The sequence below is a fragment of the Crotalus tigris genome, unplaced genomic scaffold (genome assembly GCF_016545835.1).
Source record: "Crotalus tigris isolate CLP2741 ecotype Arizona unplaced genomic scaffold, ASM1654583v1 scf7180000017753.6788120, whole genome shotgun sequence".
Lineage (NCBI taxonomy): Eukaryota > Metazoa > Chordata > Lepidosauria > Squamata > Viperidae > Crotalus > Crotalus tigris.
Genome location: NW_024096615.1, coordinates 2,080,489 through 2,107,423, shown reverse-complemented (window position 1 = coordinate 2,107,423; position 26,935 = coordinate 2,080,489). Strand labels below are relative to the sequence as shown.

Genomic DNA, 26,935 nt, shown 5'->3' with positions numbered 1-26,935 from the left:
GGGGGAGGTCAGCAGTCTCTGCCAAGGCAACAGCAGTTGGGGTGGTCATAGCCCCTGAGTTTGCAGCAGTTAATAGAGGCCTTGCAACAACCTGGGGTGATGCAGAGGCCAGGAGACCAGCAACCGGTGGGAGGATGGCCACAGCAAGGGGGTTGGTCGCTGCCCCCAAATGTATAGCAACCGCTGAGGCACCCGCAAACTATGCGGATCTAGCAACAACCCCCTCCGAGGCCGCAGAGGGGCCTACAGCAACTGATGATGCCACTGCTCCCTGCTGACCAGGAGCAGGAGGAATGGCAACAACCCACACCCATTCAGCAACCATTGGGGGGGCTACAGCAACTGAGGGTGCCACAGTTCCCTGCTGACCAGCAGCAGGGGGGACAGCAGCAGCACCACCCAGGCAGCAACCATTGGGAGATCTATGGCAACTCGTGATGCCACAGCTGCTGGTACTGCAGCAACAGCAGGGGGGTGGCAACAGCCCCCAAATGTACAACCACTGGAAATGTGGCAGCTGCCATTGGGTGGGGCCAGCAGCATCTGGGGGTGCAACAGCCATAGTGGGGGGCCCAGCAACCATTTATTGCTCCACCTTTCAGAACAACCTTTGATGGGGACGCAGAGAAGCTGATTTTTTTCTCAACCAAGTGCACTCTCATCTGAACTGCTGTGCCTATCTCTACCCGGACCCAGCTGCTATGGTCAACGTGATTGCGTCCAGCTTAGAGGGGGAGGCATCCGAATGGCTGAATAATTTACAGTATATAAACAAGCAAGCCCCCGAATTGGAGGACCCCCATCTCTTCCTCCTAGGACTGAGAGCAAAGTTTGAGGACCCATCCATTGCCTTCAAAGCAGAAAAACAAATCCAGGCCTGCTCTGGAGTACATACGAGAATTTCACAAGATAGCTGGTCAGATAGAGAGGTGGCCTGAGCAGTCCCTAGTCCATCACTTCAAAGAAGGATTAGACAATCGCCTGATCAGCTGCAAGTACCTGATCAGCTGCAAGAATGGTATCAGACAGCAGTAAGACTAGACATTCAGCTCACCTGCTATAAGAAGCCTCCCCCACCTAAAGCTGAGTCGAGGCCAGAGCAATCCAAACGGCAACCACCACCCCGAAAACCTCTAACTGCTGCGGCTGTTGAAAGTCCCAGGCCGATGCAGACAGCAGGGATATCGAGCAGTGAATTGCCCAGTCCCCTACCCCCAACAGCGAGAAAGAAACCTGCCCAGCAGCCAACGAGAGAGAAATCCAACTGGATCACACAGGAACCTGTTGCCCAAGTCACATCCCCAACACAGGAAGATGCCGGGACTCAGGTTGGACCCACCCCCACTCTACCCTCTTTCGACAGCGACGACAAAGGAGAGAATGACCCGATGGTGAGTTGAAACGTCCCACCTTTCTCACTACCTGCCAAACTCATAATCCCTAAGTCGGGGGCAAAAGTAGATTTAAAAGTGCTAATTGATTCTGGATGCTCCTGGTGCATCATTACCTTGCCATTTGCCATGAAAATGGGCATACAAGCAAAACTGCTCTCCAAACCTGTGAGGTTTGAGCAAGCTGATGGCTCCCTGATGGGAGGGACTTTAGTTACGCAATTAACTGAGCCCCTATGCTTAGAAATAGGTGAGCATTGGGAGTTGATTCACTTCCTGGTGGCTCCAAAAATGACTGAGGCTGTGATCCTAGGATTAGCCTGGTTGGACAAATGGAAGCTGTTTATCTGGTGGGAGAAAGGAATGAGAACTGTGAGGCTACCTATAGGGCCCAAGCCCCCCATTGATTCAACGAACGTTACAAGAAACTTTAGCCCACCACATGGTTGCCTCACCACCACCACCAGGCAAGCCACTCATGCCCAGTGAGTACCGGGACCTAGCGGAGGCATTTAGCGAGAAAGAATGTGACGCCCTACCTCCTCACTGACCCAAAGATTGCTTTATCGAACTGTTGCCAGGAGCCAAACTCCCACGACCAAGAATGTATGCTATGTTCTCCCTCAAAATGGAGGAGATGCAGCAATACGTGGACAAAAACCTAGCAAGGGGGTTAATTGAATGGGCCAAGTCTGCTGTGGGATCCCCTGTGTTGTTTAAAGAAAAAAAGATGGGTCTCTTCATCTCTGCATTGATTATACATCTCTGAACGCGGTAAGTATGGAAAATAAATATCCCCTCCCTCTCCTAAAGGACTTATTAACCCACCTGGCTAAGGGCAGTGTCTTCACTAAATTAGACCTGAGAGAGGCATATTACCGGGTGAGGATAAAAGAGGGAGATGAGTGGAAGACTGCCTTCAACTGCCCCATGGGAAGCTATCAGTGCAAAGTCATGCCATTTGGGCTACAGGGGGCCCCAGCCGTATTCATGCAGTTGATTAATGAGGTCCTACATGATCATTTATTCAAAGGGGTTATGGTGTATCTTGATGACATCCTGATACAAAGCACAAATATGACTGATCATATAAAGCTGGTGAGAGAAGTGTTAAATAAACTATTGAATGCCAAGCTTTATGTCAAACTGTCAAAATGTGAATTTCACCAGACTTGATTAGATTATCTTGACTATAGAATTTCTAACGACGGCATTGAAATGGATCCAGCCAAAGTGAAGGCTGTAATTAAATGGCAGCCCCCAAAGACTCGCAAACAGCTCCAGAGCTTCCTAGGTTTTGCCAACTTCTACCATCAATTCATCCCCTCCTTTGCCGAGATTGCCCTACCCCTTACAGAACTACTCAAAACAGGCAAAGGAGGAGGGAAGCCGCAACCGGGCCAACCACTAGCATGGACTATGAACTGTCAAACCGCTTTTGAGAATTTAAAAAGACTATTTGCTGTTGAACCGGTCCTAAAGCACCCCTACCCAGGGGAGCCCTTTGTAATTCAAGCCGATGCCAGCGACATGGCCGTCAGAGCTGTATTACTGCAAAAAAACCAAAGTGGGGCCTTTCAACCTTGTGCCTACACCTCAAAAAAATTTACTGAGAGCAAAAGGAGGCGGGCAATCTGGGAAAAGGAGGCTTTAAACTGGAGACACTATCTAGAAGGGAGCAAGGTGCCTTTTGAAGTACGGACAGATCACAAAAATCTAGAAGCACTTTTCACTCCCCACAAATTGTCCCCAAAACAGGTACATTGGGCACAGTACTTTAACCGTTTTAACTTCACTCTAAAATATATTCTGGGAGGGAAAAACTTCTTAGTTGATGCTCTATCCAGTCTGCTCCAGTACAAAAGCCAGTGTGAAGAGGTTAACAAGGCAATTATCTTCAATCCACAAACTGCTGCTCAACTCACACCTCGCAGGGCCCCTAATCCTGTTTATCCTGGGGCAAAGAAAATAAAACAAGAGCTGCTCACCAATCAATGGTTCAAGGACAATCAAACCTCCCTAACATGCAGGGATGGTTTGGCTTACAAGGGGGGGGGGGAATTGTACTTGCCAGAAGCACTCCATCTTAATTGTACTATATGTGCCACCATGAAAAGAATCCTAGGGAAACCCCTGGGTTACTGCAGCTGATGGCAGACCCTTCTCAACCATGGAAAAAAATTGCTATGGACTTTATAGTAGACCTACCTGAAAGTAGAGGAAATACAGTCATCTGGACTGTGATAGACCTGTTTTCAAAGCAGGCTCACTTCATCACCTGCAAAGGACCCCTGTCTGCCCAAGGACTGACTAAACTGTTCTTGAAACATGTCTACCGGCTGCATGGCGCCCCTAAACGAATAATTTCGGACAGGGGGGTGCAGTTCACAGCTAAGTTTTGGAGGAGCTTTCTTAAATTAATTGGATCATCTCAAGGTCTATCATCTGCTTTTCACCTGTCTACTAATGGGGCTGCGGAATCCGCTAATAAGATGGTGGAGCAATATCTCAGATGCTATATTTCCTACCAACAAAACAACTGGACCGACCTCCTCCCTTTTGCAAAGATGGCTTACAATAACTCTGTTCACAGCAGCACCAGCTTCACGCCTTTCAGAGTAGCCACAGGAAAAGAGTTCCACCCAATACCTGAATACCCTCAAGGACCCCTCATGGTAGCGGATCAGACTCACTATGAAGTAAAGTGTATTTTTGATTCTAGAATTTTTAAAGGGAAATTGAAGTACCTAGTACAATGGAAGGGATACTCGCTGTCTGAAACCACTTGGGTGAAAGCTAGTGATGTGAAAGCCGACAGACTCATCAAAAGGTTCTATAGGAAACACGCTAACAAACTGAGATTCAGTCCCTTACGTTTCAAGGATCTGTCTTTTTTGTAAGGGGGGCCGTATGTCAATGCTGCTAACATCGGATGTTCTTGCTTTGACAACATATGGAGATGCAGCCATTTTCCTTCTTATATTTTACTCTTAGAATTAGAGTTAGAATTAGATGATACTGGGGGGGAGGAGGAGGAATGTGCATGGGAATTTAGTTAGACATAACAATATTTTAACTGGTGTGGGAACCAAGGTTTTTTGAAATAAGTGATGATAAGAAATGGTGGGTTGAAGAACTGGAGGAAAAGCCTGCATTTCAAACTAATTGGAGAATGTGATTTATGACTGTTAATTAGAGGAGGAAATTGTGCTTTGATACTATGTGCTCAGGGGGGAATTCAGATTTTGGCTTTGCTTATGTATGTGCTGATGCTATGCTACTCGAATAAAGATTCTTTAAGGTAAACAATGCCTCGAAGTTCTTTGAAGAGTTTCATCTGTCATAACCATGACAGCTATGTTAATTACCAGCAGACTAATTGAGCAGACCTTCTGCCTTTTGCTGAAGTAGCCTATAATAATACTGTCTTATACCATTTAAAATAATTACCGTGAGGGATTTTGTGCCCATGCCTGAGTACCTGAGAGCAATTAACCAGTGGAACAACTTGCCTCCAGAAGCAGTGAATGCTCCAACACTGGAAGTTTTTAAGAAGAGACTGGACAGCCACTTGTCTCAAATGGTATAGGGTTTCCTGACTGAGCAGGGCATTGGACTAGATGACCTCCAAGCTCCCTTCCAACTTATTATTATTAGTAGTAGTAGTATTAGTAGTATTAGTATTATTAGTATTACCACCCCCAGGAGCTACCTGTCACCCAAACTTTGGATTAGTGGATTGCCTCCTTCCTAAGTGTTTGGGCTAATGTAAAGAAAGCCTTAGCCCAAGCCACTAAGATTTACAAGGAGCAGGCTGATAAGAAAAACTCCCCTCAAAGACCATTTTATGTTGGGGGAAAAGGTTTATCTTTCAATTATTTGAGGTTAAGGTTAACCAACAGAAAATTGGGGCTGAAGTTTCTGGGTCCTTTTCCCATCACCAAAATCATAAATCCTGTTGCCGTGGAGTTAAAGCTTCCACGGCTTTTCCACCCTGTTTTCCATTGTAGTCTGTTGAAGCCAGTTTCTGAATCCTCTTTAAGACCTATTCCAAAGAAACCGCTGGGTCCAATAGTGGTAGAGGGGGAAGCACATTATGAGATAAAACAAATTCTTGATTCTAGGTTGTACAAGGGGAAGTTAAAATATCTTGAAAGGCTATCCATTATCAGAAGCTGTGTGGGTGAAATGTACAGATGTGAAAGCAGAAAGATTAATACAGAAATTTTACAACAAGCATTGTCACAAGCCTCGAAGAAATACCTAACATGCTTTTTGTTTCCCCTACAGGAGATTCTTTCTTTTTAAGGGAGACCAAATGTCAACTCTACAATGAACCTGGCTGCAGCCATTTTTCTCCTCATTCTAACTTGCCACACAGAATGGAGGGAGGGGGCTTGCCCAGGTGCTTTGCTAGTCAAATTAATCTTCTGTTCCATGGGAACCAAGGTCATCTACTGGTCCCGCGATCAGGGACTGGGCGTATAAGAAAGCCCGCTAAATGAATATATTGGGAACGTAGTGATGGCATAGTTTTGTGGGTGGGACATTATACTCTGTAATTGGGAGGTTTTAGTAGGAATTTCAGACTTGGTTTCCCTTTTGATCATGCCAATACTCTGTAACTAATAAATATGTTCTTTGAGGAATTTCCAGGCCTCGCAGTTCTGCTTTACTTTTTTTTTGTCTGTTAGAACTATGACAGTATTCTCTTACATATAGTACAACTTGCCCACCTCTTTTTATAGTTCTATTTCTTTTGAACAATTTGTATCTATCTATCAGTCCATTCCAGTCATGGATTTCATCCCACCAGGTTTCTATAATGCCAACTATGTCATACCTACCCTCGTGTACTATTGCTTCTAGTTCACCCTGTTTTTTCCTGAAGCTTTGAGTATTAGTATATAAGCATTTAAGACTTTTATGTCTGTCCGTGGGTATGTTCCCTGGATCTTCTGATTGCTGTTTGAGTTTTATCTTTTTTTCTCATCACTTTCTACCTCATTGTTTGATTTGTTTTCTTGGGATTTATGACTGGTTTTGTGTTCTAGAGATTCTAAAGATTGGTCATCCTTCCCCCTCAATTTTAGTTAAAGCCCTTCTAATGAGTTGGGCCATCTTTTTCCGAGTACATTTTTCCCTGTTTTCGTGAGGTGCAGCCTATCCCTTGCCAAGAGTTTTTCGCATAGGAAATGCAGTCCATGGTCCAGGAAACCAAAGTTTTCTTGGTGACACCAACTCTTTAGCCAGTGATTTATTTCTAGAATTCTTTTTTCCCTCAATGAGGGTTGGTCTTTCATTGGGAATACTAATAAGAACACTACTTGTGCTCCTAGCTCTTAACTTTATTGTCTAGTTGCTTATAATCTCTCAGTATTGCACTCAGGTTCTTTGTTGTGTCATTCATCCCACTGTGAAGGAGGAGGAAAGGGTAGTAATCTGTGGGTCTAATTATTTTGGTTAGGTTCTCAGCCACATCTTTGATTTTTGCTCCAGAGAGACAACATATCTCCCTGGATTGTATGTCTGCAGATGGCTGATTCTGTTCCTTTGAAGATATAATCTCCTATTACCAACACTCGCCTTCCTTTTTTGGGGGGTGCAGTCTGGGGTGCTTTTCTGTTTATCACAGGTGTGTTTGTTGATGTGACTCTTTTAGAGATATTTGGTGTTGTTTCTTTGCTAGGTGTCTGCATGTTTTCTTTGAGGGGAGGTTGTGGGTCTGCGTATTTCCACCTAGGGGGAGAAATTGATTGCTCAGTTTTAATGGGGCTGCTTCTGGTTGGGTTAGATTGGACAGTAGGGGTTTGATAGATGCATGCTGCTCCTTTCTTTGATTATTGTGTTTCCTTCTATTTGTGACATATCTCCATTTGTCCTCCTCCAAGGGTTTATCAATATGGTTAAATCCTCCAGGAGTTATTCATTCATTATTTGGTTCTGTTTGGGTATAGCTTTCTTGTGTAGGTTGGAGTTTGGCTAGAGTTGCCTCTAAGTCCCTTACTTTTTCCTCTAGTTTACATTTAATGCATGTATAATTTGGGTGTTCTTTGGGCATAAGCACATACATGGAACATGTACTGCATACCACAATAGTATCAGTTACCTGCTTCATGAGTTTATTGTTTGAAAATCCCTCTTTTTTGTCGGTGGATGTGCTTTGCTGTTAACCTTGTTTCTACCTTCTCTGCTCTAGGTAATTATGCCTATTTTTTTTTCTGTCCTATGTTTTGCAGATCACAATAGTGTCTTTTTCCATGAGTCTGCTGTGTGGTTACCATTCATAGTCCCCGGTCTTCTGGTCTGCTGCCATTTGCAGTCCCCAGTCTTCTGGTCTGCTGGCATTCACAGTCCCCAGTCTGCTGGTGTGCTGTCCTTCGCAGTACCCGAACTACTGGTATCCGGTTCTTCGCAGTACCTGGTCTACTGGTCTGCTGTGCTGCAATGTTCTACAACCCCCACCGACAGCTCCATAGCCACATGGCTCTCATTTGTTAGTCTGTCGCACCAGTGTTCTGTTTCCTCCAGCAAACAGGGCTGTCTGGATGGTCCACAGTAAGCTCTCCTCTCCCTGGCTGGCTGTCCTCCCTGCTCCACTATATCACTGGCTCGCCTCTTTCTCCTCTCTGTCAGTCGTTGCGCTGCCCTCAGTCAGCTCTCCTCTCCACCCCACAGCTGATTCTCGTCTCTGCTCCACAGATCTTTCTTCTCCTTTTCTCTCCTCCAGTCTTTTTTATTTTTCTGACTTATTTTTCCCTCTCCACCTCTCCTCATACTATTTTGCCTTAGTTTAAGATAACTTAATTTAATAATATAGGGGAGGTGTGTTGTGTGAGCACACATGTGCGCGCAATAACACACAGTATGTTCTATGTTATAATTTATTTTCCTATCTTGGGAAATTCTAGTTCTTATCATAAGTCCAGCAGACATGTTGCAAAAAAAAAAAAAAATCCCCCTTGAAATTCCATCACAATAAATTTGCCTGCCCAACGTCTAAGCCCAGGTTCAAATCTGCACTGGAACCACTGTGCAGATGGAATTAATATTTTAATGCTCATTTCCAAAAATGGACTCCCTCCCTGTGATCACTATAGTCAGGAAAAATGCTTCACTGGTCTAATGGAAGCTTCCTACCTTTTTTTTAACTGTTAAGTTAAATGGGGAAGTGATTTTGCAAAAAAAAAAAAAAAGTGGTTGAAAAGAATGGTTACCTTCTATGTATAGTCCTGAAAATTGCACTTTTTAATTAATATAATATATAGCTTGATTCTTAATTAATTTATGCTATTTGTATATGATGGTTCCACATAGACTCCCAGTGGTTTATATGGACACACATAGAACTGATTATCACTAAAAACACATCAAAGAATCCAGGCTACGAGTAAGCAACATTTACATTTAAATCTTTAATATAATTCATAGAATTATCTCTTTAAAACTGTGAGGCACTCCTTTTTGACTCTGAAACATTGTTAGGGAGGAGGTCATCCATATTTCTGGAGACACAGTATTTCACAGGGTGGGGAGTGTCTAAACAAGAAACTCTATCTGCTTGCCCACCCATTCTTATGCATTTGTGAAGGGAATCTTAATATCTTGGCTCAAAATAAACACACTAGATGGGGCGGCTCTGTTCGAAGGATCCAGTCATAGAGTACTCAAAGCAGCATTTTGAGAGGTTCTTTAGTAGCCATGAAAATGCAAGAAATGGATGCTCTAAGGTTTTGCCTAAACAAAAAATGCCAGATACTATAAATGCAATAAATAAATAGTATATGTGGTCTGACACAGAACATAGTAAGCTGGATTCATCATAGTGGGGCTGATTTATATCAATGATTTATTCTGTGACCTAAGTGCAGTTTTTTTGTTTTTAGTTGCAAGAAGAACTTCAAAAGAAGTTGCTATGGATAGACAACATTCTATATTGCCTGAAGTCCGGACATGAAAATATGCAACTTTTGGAATAACTTGTTTTGATGCTAGAGTGCTACTAAGGAATTTACAAACAATGAGTTTATAGGAGGTTATAACACTGTGGCTCATGAGATAGTAACTTTTTCTTCTAGACAGTAACTTTCCTTTCTTCTGCAGTAAACTGTAATATGGGAAAAAAAGAAATACTTCATAATAATCATTCCCTCTTCTCCTTTCCCCAAAATACCAAGAAAAAATAATCACACCATCCAAATATAAATATGTCAACAGAGAAATATGAGGCAACTTACCATGATAGATCTTTCATAATAATCACTCTCTTTATCAACATCTACTGGATATCCATTTAAGAGCCAAATAAAAGTCAGGTCTAAAGAAGGATCATGGGATGCAAGACATTGCATGGTAGCATTCAATCCAATAATGACATCAACATTAGTTGGTGCTAATGTAATCCTTGTTGCAGCTTTGCAGTTAACAGGAAAAAAAAATTGTGGTTATATATTAGCAAATCATTAAATATACAACAACTGAGGCTTTGATCTACTTAAAATCTGAAAAATATACAACTTTACAATGGATGACTATGTATTTAAATAGCAAAAGAGATATAAGTAAAAAGTTTTTAAAATTTGTGGTTGTTTTGGTAGGTCTTTCTTTTCATACTTTGCAAATTCTGGTAATTTTCATTTTCTGAACAAAGGTAGAAATTGTTTTTACTTAGCCTTTAAGGGATAATGTTTACAGTTCTAGGCCAATTTTAGGATTAAAAGTAAAAATTACTGTGACAACCTGTGTCAAAAAATTATTCATAAGAGAGCTATTTGGGGACCCGCCCCCCAATAATATACCTTATTTGTATCCTACTGATGAGAGAATGATCCAGCAGTGGGAGTATCATGTGAATTTACCATACAATTACCAATTTCTTGTCAGGAATTCTTTTAGAATAATGTTCCAGATCACAACTGAGACTAGTAGCAGCAAATACAAGCAGCAAATATTTAAAATTTTGCAAGAGGTTACTTCTAGAAATTTAATCTTCATTGGGACTTTAATAAAGTGTGGAAGAAAATTTGCATTTGTGTCAACAGAGGTAATATTTCTTCAATAAAAACGAAGGCTAGATTATATTCAAATCCTCCTCAAACCAAATTTGGTGGTGTGAAGTCATGTTAGTACCATGTAAACTTACTGCAGGGTACAAAAATAAATCACAGGTTGAGTATCTGCATTGTAATTAGTATAACATGGAAGTTCAGAATTAAATGAATTTACCTAAAAATAACATACTCAAATTGCTACTTTTTGTATAAGATTCTATTCTTAGTAATATAAAGAATGTGCACAAAATATTTCCTATTCCTCAATAATATTTAAAGTAACTTCTATGAATTACTCCAATATTATTTGAATAATAGTGCTATAAACAGTCACTAGTTAAATGATTAGGTGCCTATGATTTGAACTTAATCATGTTTAAAATTATGTGAATCAGATCTAGCTTAAAGTTATATAAAATATTACTCTATAATGTTATGATATGTGTTACTCTGAGGAAATAATTAACCACTTCTATTTGACTAGTGCAAATTGTACTCCAATACAAATCATTTTTATTATGTATCTGATATAAAATATTCTTCCTCGCTCACTTATATATACAAATAAATATGTATGTACTTGATTTTAACTTTTAATATATGAGTAACTATGCATTTAATGAAGCAGCCTATAGCTCAAGAAAGCTTATGCTCTAATAAATGTGTCAATTGTCACAAGACTCTTTGCTGAATGTTTTAGATTGGGGTCCCCCAACTCCAGTGCTTTTTTTGTCATAGAATGCATGGAACAGCATTCCGGCACCTTTTTTTGAACAGAAGAACTGGCTCCTTCTAAGCTGCCAGTGCGAGTAAAACTCTGGTTCGGTGAAAGGAAGCTGCCTGGGGAAATTGGGGGCATTGAAGGTCAACCTGGAAGCACTTCCACGACCCTGAAAGTAGACCCTCTTCTCTGCCTTGGTTTATGGGGCTCCCCCCATCACCGCCACCTGTCCTCACCCCTGTGTTGGCCACCAGGGACCAGGACTGACTCCTGGAGTGCATCTCTTCGAGGGACCAGGCGCACTCCCAAAGCAGCAGTGCTGCTGCTGCCTTGGTCACTCTGGCTCTGGAGGAAGCCTCTGTGTCATCAGAGGTGGAGGAGGATGAGGTGGCAGAAGACATGCCAGCTCCGAACCAATGCCCTCTCAAAAGCCGCGGCAATGGTGTCTGTCAGCTGACACTGCTCATGTGATCTGCACCTTGGAAGCTCCCTAAAGTGGTCCCCCCCACTCCATTAAGGGCTTTCGACTGGAGCCAGAGCTGTGTGTGAGTTCTGGAACTTTTTTTTTTTTTTTTTACAAAAAAGCACTGCCCAACCCCCAGGCCATGGCCCACTACTGGGCCGTAGCCTATTCAGAATTAGGCTATTCAGAGTGCTGGCCAGAGCGTGCATGAATGTGCAGCTCAACTTGCAGAGCAGTGGGCCGGAGGGTACTTGCTCACATGCACGCCAGCCCATCATTCACACAAGTCAAGCTGCTCACCTATGCATTGGCCTGCCACTCGTGCAAGGGCTGCATCCACGTGTGTACACACCAGCCCACCACTCACACAGCCCAGGTCTGCTCTCCCCCCACAGACAGGCCACCAAGCCACAAAGACTGTGGACTACTGCTTTAGATAATACAGCTACTCTTCTATAAAGTGTAAGCTCAGTGATCCACATACAAAAAGTCAGTAATCCAAATTGGAGACAAGATATAAGAAATATATATTATTTTGTTATATACAATGACTAAATTAATAGGCTTATCAAACTAACCCAGATTTATTTAGAACATTGAAAAGGATTTCAACATACGTAATCTGAAGTCCATGCTATACTTAACTTTGAGAATGTAGAGAAGTTTGAGAATTACCTGTGACTATAAGAGCAGAAGAACTGTTAGCTTTCCCTTTGTTGTTTTCCACAAAGCAGGTGTAATTGCCTCCATCTGCTGCTGTAACATTAATAATTTCTAGGCTGCCATCATACCATATATGTATCCTATTAAAAAAGAAATTGTTAAAAAAATTGAGAATCAGTAATAGAATAATGAGAAAATGTGGATGAAAATGGAAGCATGGCATTGTACATTCCACATTTTTTTTCTCTCCTGCCAGTTATACATAGTCTTTTCATACCTATAATAATCATTGCCATTTGTTCACTTTGTGCTGTTTAACTCCAGGAAAGGGGGAGAGTTACCCAATTGCCCATGCAAAACAAACGTATCTTCCACTATTACACAGCAGTTCAATGGGGGCAAAAAGTTGGCACTTTTTATCTTGGCAACTATCTAGCTTATGCTGAACTACTGTTACTGGAGAAAAAAAAAACACTTTCTAGGAACCAGATGACACCAGTAGGACACAGAAGGGTTTGCTTTGTTTTAATCCCAGTACACAGAGAGACACAGCGTATGTGGGGAGGTGTGTGAAAAAGCTGCAGCTATGCAATAAACAAAGCTCGAACGAATAAACTAGCTATACTGATGGAGATGCAGAATTTGAAGAAAAGAAAAAAATGCATGAACCTGTTTTCCTTTAACAATGTTTCTTCACACAACCTAACTATGAAGAAGACCAATATGACTAGCCTAAAACAATTTCTGTTTTATTAACAAAATTTCCCATTTCTGTGGCACACTTATATTCAGGCCAAACCATGCAGAAACACAGTTTTTTTTAATTTGATACTGAACTCTCAAATAATGCTTTATAGATTATTTACTATATTCAGTAGTAATATTAACCTGGTTGAGTTTCTAAGAATTTCTGTCCCTCTACTCCAGGTAATTTTTGGCTTAGGAGCTGCTCTAGGCTTGCATTCAATTATAGCCTGCCCTCCTTTTGCAGCCAAAACCTCTTTCTTCATTGGATAGAATTCGAAGGTTGGAGGTAAAACTGTGAAGAAAAACATAATTATTAGACATGTATACTTTACAATGCAATTCTACCAGTGTACTCCTATGTCTATTGAAGACACTCCAATAGCATATAATAGTCAATTGTACTGAAAACCTAGAGAGATTTTGCAGAATAAAATAAAGTTGAACCATAATGTTGTGTTTGTAAGACATTATAGTTTCATCTATTCTCAAAATAGAGAGTTTAAGTAAATAAATGATTTTATGCATTAATTCTACTTAAGAAAACATATTTAATCAAGTCCAGAAAGTAAGAAATGTAGAAGAAATGTATTTCTTCTACGTACATGTTGAAAGACTCAAAAGAAACAAAAGATATATTTGGTATAGCAGACTAAAATCAACACCAATACTTAAAATACTATTGGTTGACAGAAGTTTTCCATCCTTACTGTAACTCACTAGAATCAAAAGAGAGAAAAAAAATCTGTCTATCTGTATGTCCCTCTCTTTTTTTCCCTTTTTTATTATTATTATTAACATTTTCCTTTATACAGTACATATTCAGCAGACTATGTCATTTTATATACTATGGATCTACATTCTATACAATATATACACTATGTACATTCAATCTAACCCACAATAACCTAATTTGCACAATAACCTTATGTATATTTCCAATTTTTGTTTGCTCATCTCGGCACATTCATAAATTTTCTCAATAATCAACCCCTCTGGTGGTATGTTGCGTTCCTTCCAATATTGCAATTCTTGCCGCAGTTAGTATATATAAAATTATATATCTTATTTTCTTATCAAATTTCTTTTTAAGTATTCCAAGGAGAAATGTTTCCGGATTTAATTCGATTTGACATTTTATTAAGTCTTGTAGTCACCCTTGTATTTTAATTCAATATTTTTTCACTTCAGGGCATAGCCACCAAGCATGAAAGAAGGTACCTTGACAATAATTACATTTCCCTATCTTAAAATAATATATGCTACAACATTTTCTACAAGTTTCATTCTAATTCTTCAAATATTTCTAAAGAAGTTTACACCAATTAGATAACACAATAACAATTTAAAATACTACAAATTATGCAAATGTACAATAAGCATTTGTATACATTTTACACAATCCACAAACTTCTAAGTATGTAATAGAGTTCTTCAAATCAAGCATGGAGTTTGTGTAAAGCTAATGAGGAATCAATTTGTTTTCAGTGGAACAATCCTACAGCATAAAATGCAATAAACTATCACACATTTATATTTAAATGTAAAGCCACAATGCAAAAAAATATTCAAATTGTTCAAAAAGATAAAACATGGTCATGTGACTGTAGGAAAATGCAAACAGCCATAAATGCAGGCTGGTTGCTGAGCACCTGATATGTGGTCACATAACCAGCTGGCAGCTGGCAGAACTTTGAATGGTTGCTAAGTGATCTACCTGTAGTTCAAAATATTCAGATCCTTCTAAACATATTTAAGGTGAGCTATTCCTTTGACCCTAATAGTTTGAATAGTTGAATGAATTTAAACTACTTTAAAATTCAAAAATAGCAGTTAGAATTGAACACAGATATTATTAGTTGGTAGGTACTACTGATGAAACTTAATAGGAATGCAGTTATTGCTTTTTCTTCCTAAAATGTTTTATAATAATGTAGTAAAATACACTTACCAATAACTTTTAATTCAGCATTTGAATAAATCATTCCATGTATATTTTCTGCTACACATTGATACATGCCTGAATCTTCAAGCTTCAGGCTAGAAAATCTCAATTCTCCTTTCCAATACTGTGAGTAAAACACATAGTAAAAATAGATAATGATGTATTTCAAGATAATAACGATTGCTTTTGAGAATAAGATTGTAATTTTTCTTTTCCTTACATCTTTTTTTTTATTGTAAATATTTATTAAGTTTTTAAAATTTTACAAAAACAAAACAACCCATCCCCAAACCTCCCCAACCCTCCCATTCCCTCCCCCGACCTTCCCAGAGCTGAACATAGGCTTAATTAAAATTTCTTCCAATAATCTAAAAAAAAAATATAAACCATGAATAAATCTAAATACTGAATACATTAATAAACAAACTATAAGATAGTTAACAATAATATATGTATAAAAAAAACATAAATACCAGAAAAATAATACTTGAAAAAAAAAGACTAAAGAAAAAGAAAAAAGAGAAAGATAAAAGAAAATATATAAAAAAAGAAAAGGAATAAAATCTATAAAATATTTTAAATTTTAAATATAAGTTATTGAAAAACTAAATAGTATTTTTTAATATCCAACTTATATTGTATAAAATCTATCCATTTTTTCCATACGGCAAAATACTTCTCCTGCGATTGATCCTTCAAGAAAGCCGAAATCTTTGCCATTTCCGCCAGATAAGAAACTTTAAAAAACCACTCTTGCAAAGTAGGCAAAGATTCCTTCTTCCAACATTGCCCTACTAACAGCCTTGCGGCTGTAATTAAATTTAACATCAATATGATCTCTTTAATATCACAATCAGTAACAATACCTAATAAAAACAATTGTGGGGTAAATTTTACCCTCCTTCTAAAAATTCTTTGAATATTCCACCATATCTTAATCCAAACGGCTTTTATATTTTTACACGACCACCAAATATGATAATAAGTAGCATCCAAACAACCACATCTCCAACATTTGGGCTGTAAGTCAGGATACATACGAGACATTTTTTGTGGATCAAGGTGCCATCTATAAAACATTTTATAAAAATTCTCTCTTAAATTCTGGGCTTGTGTAAATTTGACATTCCTCACCCAAATAATTTCCCAGGTATCTAGTAGAACTGGTTCACCAAAATTTTGTGCCCATTTGATCATACAATCTTTAATTAATTCTGCCTCTGAATCCAATTCTACTAGCACCCCATAAATTCTCTTAATATGAGTTCGTCTTTGGTCTTTTACTTGTTTAAGAAAATTTTCATCTTCTCTAAGTAAACCCACATTACAATCCAACTTCCATCTATCCACTATTTGTCTATACTGAAACCATGAATATTTAATATTTTCTTGTGCTAGATTTTCCAAAGATTTTAACTGCCAATTTTTACCATCCCATCTAAGTAATTGTGCGTAAGAAACACCATCCATCTTAACTCCTCTCCTTATCCCCTCTATCGCATGCCCAGGTATAGCCCATAATGGGATTTTAAAATCACTTCTATAATATTTCCTCCAAACCCGAAATAAAGAAATCCTTATAATATGAGATTTAAAAACCCTATCAACTTTTTTATTAAAAATTAAATAGGCATGCCATCCAAAAAATAAATCCCAACCCTCCAAGAGGAGTATTTCTACATTTGTTAAATTAACCCAATCACTAATTAATGTTAAAACCACCGCATCATAGTACAGTTTCAAATTCGGTACCTTGAGTCCACCTCTCTCACGAATGTCTTGTATTATTTTAAGCTTTACTCTTGGTTTTTTTCCCCGCCCAAATAAATTTATTGATACCTTTCTGCCATTCATTTAAATTAATCTCATTCTTTAAGATAGGTATCATTTGAAATAAAAAAAGGAACTTTGGCAGAACATTCATTTTAATCACCGCAATTCTTCCCAAAAGGGATAATTGCAGTTTCTCCCAGTTTTTCAAATCTCTTTGTATCCTGACCCATAACCTTTCATAATTATTTTTGTACAATTTTACATTAGAAACAGATAAAATAACCCCCAAATATTTTACCTTATCAACAACCTCAAAATCTGTCAACTTAACCAAAGTCTGCTTATCCAAATTAGTCATATTTTTGGGTAATATTTTAGTCTTGTTGTTATTAATTTTAAAACCCGAAACCCATCCATATTGGTGTATCAATTGTAATAACTCTACTACGGAATAAGTAGGTTGGGACAGGGTAACCACCAAGTCATCTGCAAAGGCTTTTAATTTGTATTCTTTTTTATTAACTTCTATTCCTTTTATTTCCTGTGATTCTCGAATTTTAATCAACAATATTTCCAAAGTTAAAACAAACAGCAGTGGTGACAATGGACATTCCTGTCTAGTCCCCTTTTCTATTGTAAAAACCTCTGATAAACCCCATTAACAATAAGTTGTGCCATTTGTTTTTGATAAATAACACCCAGAGCTTGTAAAATCTTTTCTCCAAAGTTCATTTTCTCAATTAATCTTAACATAAATTGCCAATTCAGTTGATCAAAAGCTTTTTCAGCATCTAGAAATATCAATCCTGCAGGAACTTGATTATTTTTGTCTAGATATTCTAATAAGTTAATAATCTGTCTGACATTATTCTTCATGTACCTTCCAGTTATAAAACCCGTTTGATCCTTATGTATAACCTGATGCAAAGCCCTCATAAGCCTATTAGCCAAGATTTTTGCAAAAATCTTATAATCTACATTTAAAAGAGATATAGGTCTATAATTCTTTGGTAAGGTAAGATCTTGATCTTCTTTTGGGATTAAAGATATAAAAGCTCTACCCCTTACATCTTACCCACAGGTCGGCAACCTGCGGCTCCGGAGCTGCATGCGGCTCTTTGAGCCTTCCCCAGTGGCTCCCAGCCTCCTCTGCCTTTGCAGAGAGAGACAGAGACAGAGAGAGGCAATTGCGCTTCCCTGCTTCTCTCTCTCTCTCTCTCTCTCTCTCTCTCTCTCTCTCTCTCTCTGTGTGTGTGTGTGTGTGTGTGTGTATGTGTGTGTAAAAGATTGCACTCACAGTGTTCTCCGAGGAGCTGAAAAGCTTTCTGGACGGAGCTCCTCCCTTTGCTGCGTCTCTGCAGGAAGCAGGAAGCAGGAAGGGCAGGAGAGAGGTAGCTAGCCCAGCTAGGCTGACTCAGGAATTCTGGGAGTTGAAGTCCATGAGTCATAAAAGAGACGAGGTTGCTTACCCTGAGCTTGTTGGACAACAGCTTGAAGCTTGCCAGGTGAGCAGCAGATAGGAGAGAGAGAGAGAAAGAGAGAGAGAGAGAGGGAGGGAGGGAGAGAGAGAGAGAGAGAGAGAGAGAGGAAAGAGAGAGAGAGAAAGAAAGAGAGTGGGGGAAGAGGAGTGGCAGGCAGACCAAGGGCAGATAGAGAGGGAGGGAGAGAGACAGACAGACAGAGAGAGAGAGACCCTTTTGACATCTAAAATGAAGATAACACTGCATATATCCTTTTTTTACCCGTATCTGTATGTGTATGTATGTGTATATATATGTGTGTGTGTGTACATACACACACACACACACACACATATACACACACACAAACACATACACACAAACACACACACACCTATAATAAAGGTAAAAAAGGATATATGCAGTGTTATCTTCATTTTAGATATCAAAAGGATTTTGCGGCTCCCGGTGTTTTGTTTTTGGTGGGAAACGGGTCCAAGTGGCTCTTTGAATGTTTTGGGTTGCCTACCCCTGATCTTACCCAACCTTATTTTTTTTACGCAAACATAGATTTTTAATATTATTATTATTATTATTATTAATGTTCTGTTTTAGAATCAGAGACTTCGAAGCGAGGCAGGAGTAACAAAACACAACTTCTTTATTGAGATTACAAACAGAACAGAACACCAAACAAAATGGCGCTGCCCCTTTTATACTCCCTTTGCAGGGATAGCATCAGCCTATCAATGCAAGGCTAGTCTCCCACCTTGCACATGCTCACAAGGCTGGAGACAGCCTGTCTGATCCCAGGCAATCACATGGTCTGCCCGGGCCTTCTGCAGCCTCCTGAGCCTGCTGAGTCATTCAGCAGGTCCAAAACATAACACCCCTCCCCCCTTGGATAAAACAATAAGTGAATACTTAATGTTTTTATAGCAGCATACATATACATGTGTTCAATTAAGCATGTTGTTATTTCTAACACAGTGATGCCTGCACGCAGGCAGCCCAGTCATGACATTTCTCATATTTACAAGAATACCACATATTGTTTAATACTATCAAACAAAACACCCCAACTCTGAGTGTGCTCTTAGTTCAAGAAAACTATTAAGCCTCCCTTACATACATTCTATTTTTCCACAAGACTATTAGGCCTGTCCCGGAATTGACAAGAATCTTACATAGTCTTGTAAATGCTTGGGGGGACCCCTTGCTCGCTCTGATCTTCTTAGAGCTGTTGTGGGCACCTGGCCTGCGAGCTCGCCTGCCAGGCTTGGCAGACCAGGACGTAGATGCCCCCTTGAATCCGGAGACCCTCCATTGTATTGACTGGCCAGCGCCTGTAACCCTAGACCAGAGTTCCTTGGTGGGGTGGAATTCCCCGAGTCCACAATGGACCCCACTTGGGAGCACTGTGCCATGAGCCCAAGACCAGCAGATGGAGAAGCCTGTAGTGCCGGTTGACTGGCCAAATCCATAGACCCAGTGCCGAGTCAGGAGCCGCCTCGTAAGAAGAACCCCTTCTGGAGCCAGTGTATCCCCACTTTCACGGAGAGACTGTGGTCCACAATCGTAATCGTGGTCTTCCTCCCCCCCGAGAGCAGAGCCAGGAGCGGAAGTGTTGCTGGGAAGCCTCCAGCATAGTTGATCGATGTGCCGCCTTAACACACGACCATCGTCCAGGGCCACTTCGTATGACAGTGACCTTGCATACCACTGCGGTCACCCAGAGATGTCCAGGTCCATAGTTCCTTGCCCAGACCAGATCGCCCACCTGTAGTCTCCTAGGTGCCTGTGGCTATGACACCTGTGAAGCCACCTGGTCTGGATGCAATCTATCCAGTTTGGTAATGAGTCTGCGACCCCAGCGGAGTTCAGCTGCGCTCTTCCCAGTGGCAGTACAAGGTGTGGTGCAGTGGCAAAGAAGAAAGTCAGCTAACCTGTGATGCCAGTTGCCATGAGTGATTCTCTTTAAAGCATCTTTGGTAGTATGCACCATACGCTCAGCCTGGCCGTTGGACACTAGGTGGAACGGCGCAGATGTGGCATGCTGGATCATGTTGGCTTGAAGAAAAGCCTGAAACTCAGAAGATGTAAATTGGGGTCCGTTGTCCGAGACAAGGACATCTGGAAGACCATGTGAGGCGAAGATTCCTCTCAGCACCTGGATGGTCCTAGCAGTAGTAGTGGAGGAGACAGGAACAACCTCTAACCACTTGGAATGGCTGTCCATGAGAAGAAGGAAGAATTGCCCCTGAAAGGGCCCAGTGTAGTCGATGTGTACCCTTGACCATGGAGTATGTGTCTCCTCCCACCTATGTACAGGGGCCTGAGGCATTTCAGGCCTTGACTGTTGGCACACTTGGCACCCATGAACCTGGGTCTCGATCTCTTTATCGAGCCCAGGCCACCATAGATGGCTACACGCAAGCACCTTCATCTGGACAATTCCAGGAGGACCTTCATGTAAAGATTGAAAGACTCTAGTCCTCAATGAGGCTGGGATGACTACTCTGCTTCCCCACAGGACACACCCCATGAAAGTGGAAAGCTCATGTTTTCTCTGCCAGAAACTCTGGAATTCTGAGCCTGGACACATGTCAGGCCACCCTGACAACATCCATGTCAACATGCATGTAAGCGTGTGATCAGTGACAGTTTCTGCAGCCACATCCCTAGCATTGAGGGGAGATTCAGGCAATTCCTGAATAGAGAGAATGTGAAGAGCAGGAGCAGGATCTGCCTCTACCTGCGGTAGAGGTAATCTGCTGAGGCCATCTGCATGGCCCATTTCTTTACCTGGTTTGTGGACCAGAGTATAGTCATATGCTGACAGGAAAATTGACCATCTCAGCATTCTAGGGGATATTATATGAGGGGTTTGTTTGTTTGTTGTAAACAAACCCAGCAGAGGCTTGTGGTCTGTGTAGACCGTGAAATGGCAGCCATATAAGAAATCATGGAATTTCTTTATGCCAGGCACTATTGCCAAGGTTTCTCTGTCAATCTGCGCATAATTACGCTCTGCAGATGAGAGAGTCCTGGAATAGTAGGCCACAGAGACTTGTGTCCCATCAGCCTTGAGGTGGCTCAGCACAGCCCCAACCCCATAAGGGGATGCATCACAGGCTATGCATACAGGCAATTGCTCATTGAAATGAGCTAACACAGCATTTGAGGAAAGCAAGGCCTTGACCTCTGAAAAGCTCTTTTCATGGACTTGTGTCCACTGTCAAGGAGCCTGTTTATCCAAGAGCCGGTGTAACAGCTCAGCCACTACAGCCTTGTGAGGTAGAAATGCATGGTAAAAGTTTAACAGTCCCAGAAAAGCCTGAAGTTCGCTTTTGGACTTGGGACTTGGGGCCTGCTGAATCGCTTTGAGCCTTCAGTATCAATACGGAACCCCAGAAATTCAGTGGATTTCTCCAATCTTGCATTTGTCTTGCTTCAGCTTCAGCCCTGCTTGGCAGAAACGCAGCAAGACAGCCCTCAGCCTTTCAGCTAAGTTCCCAGATGACTCCCCAGCAATGAGGACGTCATCAAAGTAGGGACAGACCCCAGGAATACCACGGAGTGTTCACTCCATCACACTCTGGAATATTCCAGGGGCCACATTAACCCCAAACTGCAGCCTTTTTACCTTAAAGCAATGGTTCTCAACGTTTGTGTGACGGCAACCCCTGTCACATAAACGTTCTGCGCATGCGCAGAAAATGGCGGATCGCCTTCTTTGGCGACCCCCGAAAAATGGTCGATCGACCCCAAATGGGGTCGCGACCCATAGGTTGAGAACCGCTGCCTTAAAGGCTCCCTGGTGCGTCACAATTGTTTGGGCCTCAGCCGTTGCCTCATCAACAGGTAGCTGTTGATAGGCCTGAGTCAAATCAAGCTTTGCAAAGATTTGTCCCCCTTTGAGTGAGGCCAGAATGTGGCTCACCACAGGTACCGGGTAGGCATGCTGCTGCAATGCCTTATTTAGTGTACACTTATAGTCCGCACAAATTCGGACTTCTCCATTGGTCTTTAGTGGCATGACTATAGGGGTTTCCCATGGACTAGAGTCCACAGGTTCTAAGATGCCCTGCTAGAGCAGCTTGTCCAGCTCTGCATCTATTTTGTTCTTTAGGGCAAAAGGCACTCTTCGGGGCTTGATCCTGATGGGTGTGATGGCTGGGTCTAAACGTAAAGCAATGGGAGGCCCCTTGTATGAGCCAATATCTGAACTGAACACATCAGCAAACTCTTTGCAAACTTCTGCAAGGCCTGCCGTTTGCAGATTATGAAGTCCAGTCACTTGAATCCCAAGGGCCTCGAACCAATCGAGTCCAATAAGACTCGTACAATCACCCCCAACTACCACCACATCTAGCAGACTTTCAAAACTTCTACGCTGCACCTTGAGTGTGGCCTCCCCCTTCATGATGACTCTGGAATTCTGGAAGTCAGTAAGGATTAAATTTGAAGGCCTGAGTTTAACTCGTAGGCCACTTCTGCTGCAAACCTTATTAAAGGTGTCCAAGGAAATGATTGATAGAGCGGACCCTGTGTCCAACTCCATCGACAAGGGAACCCCTTGCAACTTCACGTCAATGTGAAGCTTCTTTTTAAGTGGCCTGTGAACCCCGGTTTTGAAAATGCCCCTATAGGACGCACAGAAGCTCACCCCGTGTCAAGACTGCTAACATCAGATGTTCTTGCTTGCCATATATGAAGAAGCAAACCTGTCTTATTTAGCCTGTGTAGCACTTCTAGAGTTAAAGCAGATAATACTAGCCTAGTGGATGGGAAAATATGCTAGTTAATCATAACAATGTTTGAGTACAGTGTTGTCAGTTGTAATGGGAGGGGCACTTCACATTAATTGGAGAATGTGATTGATGACTGTAAAATGAAGGAGTGAGTTATTCTTTGTTACGGGTGTTTGGGGGAGGGAAGATTCAGTTTTGGGTTTAACTTTGTTAGTGCCGAAGCTATGCAGAAAATAAAAGATTCTTTTAGGTGAATAAGCCTCAAAGTTCTTTGAAAAGCTGCTTCTTTTCGGAACCATGACACCCTGTTTTGGCTGGGGACCTTGGTACCTTTCAGAGGCAATTCTTCTGGAGACCGGTTCTTCTGGTGACCCAAACAGACGGAGGCAATGTGGCCTTGCCTGCCACATGCCCGGCAGATAGCAGAGCGGAACCGGCAGTCAGAGCGCTTGTGGTGACCTCCACACCCGAAACACTGAGGGACTGAGGTGGTCTGCTGTCTACCTTCCTGAGGCCTTCTTCCTGCTTGCTGCTGAAGCCTGTCTACCTCCATCTCTGGCCTCTTTGGAATCCTCCCGAGCGACCTCTTGATGGACTGTACTAGGCATTGGGGGGTTGTTGGCAAGCCTCAAGCCTTTACCGCTCCGCCTGTTGCTTCTTCAGCTGCAATTTCTCTTAACGCATCTTGGAATGACACATCTTCTTTTGCAAAAAGTTTCTGTTGCAGCTCACGACTCTGAAGCCCACAAACTAAACGATCCCGGAGCCTCTCTTCTAGATCCTTGAATGCACAAGGCCTAGCTGCTTGTCTTAAGGCAGCAACAAAGTCCGCAGCAGACTCACCAGGCCTCTGATTCCTCTACTCGAAGACATGTCTCCATGCAATTACTGAGAGCTTGGGTTCGAAATACTCTTGCAGCATCCTCTTTAAGTCAGCATACACAATTGATTCCAGTGGTGCTGGGGCTACAAGATTCTCTGCAATATCGAAAGTCTCTTGCCCACAGACACACAGCAATGTAGCAGCTTTAAGGCCGTCTTCTTGGATCTTGTTTACTCGAAATTAATTCTCTACTCGAGCCATGTAGGAGCTCCAGCACTCAGGGTGAGAAGTATCAAATTCTGATAGATGGCCTAGCTATGACATCATTACAGGCTGAAGCCTCTTCGATACTTCTTGCTCAAAGTATGAGAAGGGGTCCTACGAAGCCGAGCTCAACTCCAGCGTTCTCGTACTGGCAGGCAATCGCTTCCTCTGGACACTGAACTTCCCAGCGCTTCAGGCCTCCTCTGGTAAGTCAGCCTAGTTTCTCCTGTTGTTCTTCTTGCAGCCAATCCCACCTTCGTCACCAGTGTTCTGTTTTAGAATCAGAGACATTGAAGCGAGGCAGGAGTAACAAAACACAACTTCTTTATTGAGATTACAAACAGAACAGAACACTAAACAAAATGGCGCTGCCCCTTTTATACTCCCTTTGCAGGGATAGCATCAGCCTATCAATGCAAGGCTAGTCTCCCACCTTGCACATGCTCACAAGGCTGGAGACAGCCTGTCTGGTCCCAGGCAATCACATGGTCTTCCCGGGCCTTCTGCAGCCTCCTGAGCCTGCTGAATCATTCAGCAGGTCCAGGACATAACAACAACAACAACAACAATAATAATAATAATAATAATAATAAAGTTGAAAGGGACCTTGGAGGTTATCAAGTCCAACCCCCTGCTCAGGCAGGTAACCCTATACCATTTTGGACAAATGGCTGTCCAGTTTCTTCTTAAAAACTTCCAGTGTTGGAGCATTCACCACTTCTGGAGGCAGGTTGTTCCAATGGTTAATTGTTCTGTCAGGAAGTTTCTCCTTAGTTCTAGGTTGCTTCTCTCCTTGATTAGTTTCCACTCATTGCTTCTTGTCCTGCCTTCAGGTGCTTTGGAAAATAGCTTGACTCCCTCTTCTTTGTGGCAGCCCCTGAGATATTGGAACACTGCTATCATGTCCCCACTCATCCTTCTCTTCATTAAACTAGACATACCCAATTCCATCAACCTGTCAGAATCCAATTATATTTCATCTTTAATTATCAAACATAGAAACTCCCAATTCTGCCTTCTCTGGATTCTGCCATAAGAGGGAGAAAAGGGGGAGAGCAAAGGGGCTTTATGGCCCTCACTTCCTTCAGCACACTTCAAAGGACTGAATGTGTGTTTATTGTGGCCTCTAAGCGTTAACATATCAAAGAAGAGTAATTGCCTTTCATGTAGTTATCTGAAGTCTCCATCCAGACGGAAGAAGAAAGGGGATGGAATTGTGATACTTGAAACTATCACTGGAAGGGGGGTTGATTGGGTGGGACTACTGGGGAACCCCTTAAAACCTTGAATGGGAGAGCTTGAACCCCAAGTCCTGTCTAGCATGCCTGCAACCATTTTCTCTTAATAAAGGATTCCTGTTGGAAGAATTATTCCAAGAGTTCTGTCTTCTTAAGATGCAAAGTGGGGTGGGTCCTTACATTAGACAGGACTTGCAAAATTAATCCACCTGGAAGGAAGACCCTTGCGGGGGATTTTGCAAAAATTTACCATGTCAGACAATGGAGCAAGAGAGGGGGAAAACTCCCTGGAAAGAGAGCCGCTGACCCAGTTGGAACCTTGCCAGATGTTGGGATCCGAGAGGCCAGATTCCTCAGGAGAAGAAGTGGTGGAGACACAGGACCACAAGCCTCGCTGGTCGATGGGCGTTGGAAAGAAAAGTGAGTGGGGAAAGGAATCAAGAAAGGTGACCCTGAGACGGGGGACCAAGCAACCAGAATGGAAGCAGGAGATGGAGAAATCCCTGCACGCAAGTGAAGAGGGAGGAAGCTGGGCACCGTACTCAGACTGGATCCTAGAGAAAGCTATTGACCTGATGAAGAGAACTCTCAGCTCCCTAGGAGAGGAGAATACTGAACCCTACGGCTGCCCCAGTTCCTGGAGCCGCAAAGGGAGAGACACCGAGGGGGACGTGGAACCTGCAACCCCAGGGACATCTATGATCCAGGAGCTCCCACCCCCTACCGGACCACAGATGGCAATCTGGACGGAAGGCACTACCACCCACAACAGAGGCACCGATCCATTCCAAGACGTCCACCGTTGGAAGTGAAATTCAAAGGGGAGCCAACACGCTTGGGATTTTTCCTAACCCAAGTCCTCAGCTACATGGAGGAATATGGGCAGGATATTCCCAGCGACAAAGCCCGCATCCGGATCGTGCAATCTGCCCTGGATGGACCAGCTGCGGATTGGGTAGTGAACTTGCATGACTCCAATGCCCCAGAACTCAGTAACTTCAACCGTTTCATGTCCTCTTTGAGAAGACGATTTGAAGACCCCCTGGCTGATCGCAAAGCCCGTGAAAGAATAACAACGATGAGGCAGGGCAAACGCCCAGTGGCTGAGTATACACAAGAATTCCGGGCCATTGCCAGCAAACTGAATTGGCCAGAAGACATCCTCCTTGGCCATTTCAAAGACGGACTAAACTATGATCTATATGATGCTTGCCTGCCCCGAGGGGACCCACATCGACTTGAGGAATGGTACGTCTTGGCAGAGGAAGCAGAGATCGACATATTGAAGAGGCACCGCCGAGGAAAACAATGGAGCCGCCCCCCGCCTGAGCTGACACACCAACCGGTGAAATCATCGGATACAGCCAAGAAGCAAATGAGATGTTTCAAGTGCGGAAGAGAAGGGCATCGAGCTGTAGAATGCCGCTCAAAGGCCCCCCAGCACAACCCAGACAGATCCCCAATCAACAAACCCGGAAAGTATTCAGCTAAGCCAAAAGAAACGGCCATGAGAATGATGGAAATTGCAGAAACCCCCACCTCTGCTCACCAAGGGGAAAGACTCCAGCCTACACCACAGGGCCGGTGGATGCCTCAGATGACAGCTCGGAGGGCGAACCCCTGGTAAGTGGATGCATCACACCCAT

General features: G+C 42.2%; 1 protein-coding gene across 7 annotated transcripts in view; it reads right to left on the bottom strand.

Annotated features, from left to right (window-relative positions):
- The window catches only part of CNTN1 (contactin 1), a 370,454-nt gene that overhangs the window by 96,913 nt on the left and 246,606 nt on the right, over window positions 1-26,935 (bottom strand). For all 7 annotated transcript variants that reach the window (XM_039340676.1, XM_039340675.1, XM_039340674.1 and 4 more), the window contains 4 exons: window positions 14,984-15,101; window positions 13,177-13,327; window positions 12,301-12,428; window positions 9,629-9,804 (listed from right to left, as the gene is read on the bottom strand). In XM_039340676.1, the coding sequence (XP_039196610.1) occupies window positions 9,629-9,804; window positions 12,301-12,428; window positions 13,177-13,327; window positions 14,984-15,101 (573 nt within the window). The remainder of the gene's footprint in view (window positions 1-9,628; window positions 9,805-12,300; window positions 12,429-13,176; window positions 13,328-14,983; window positions 15,102-26,935) is intronic.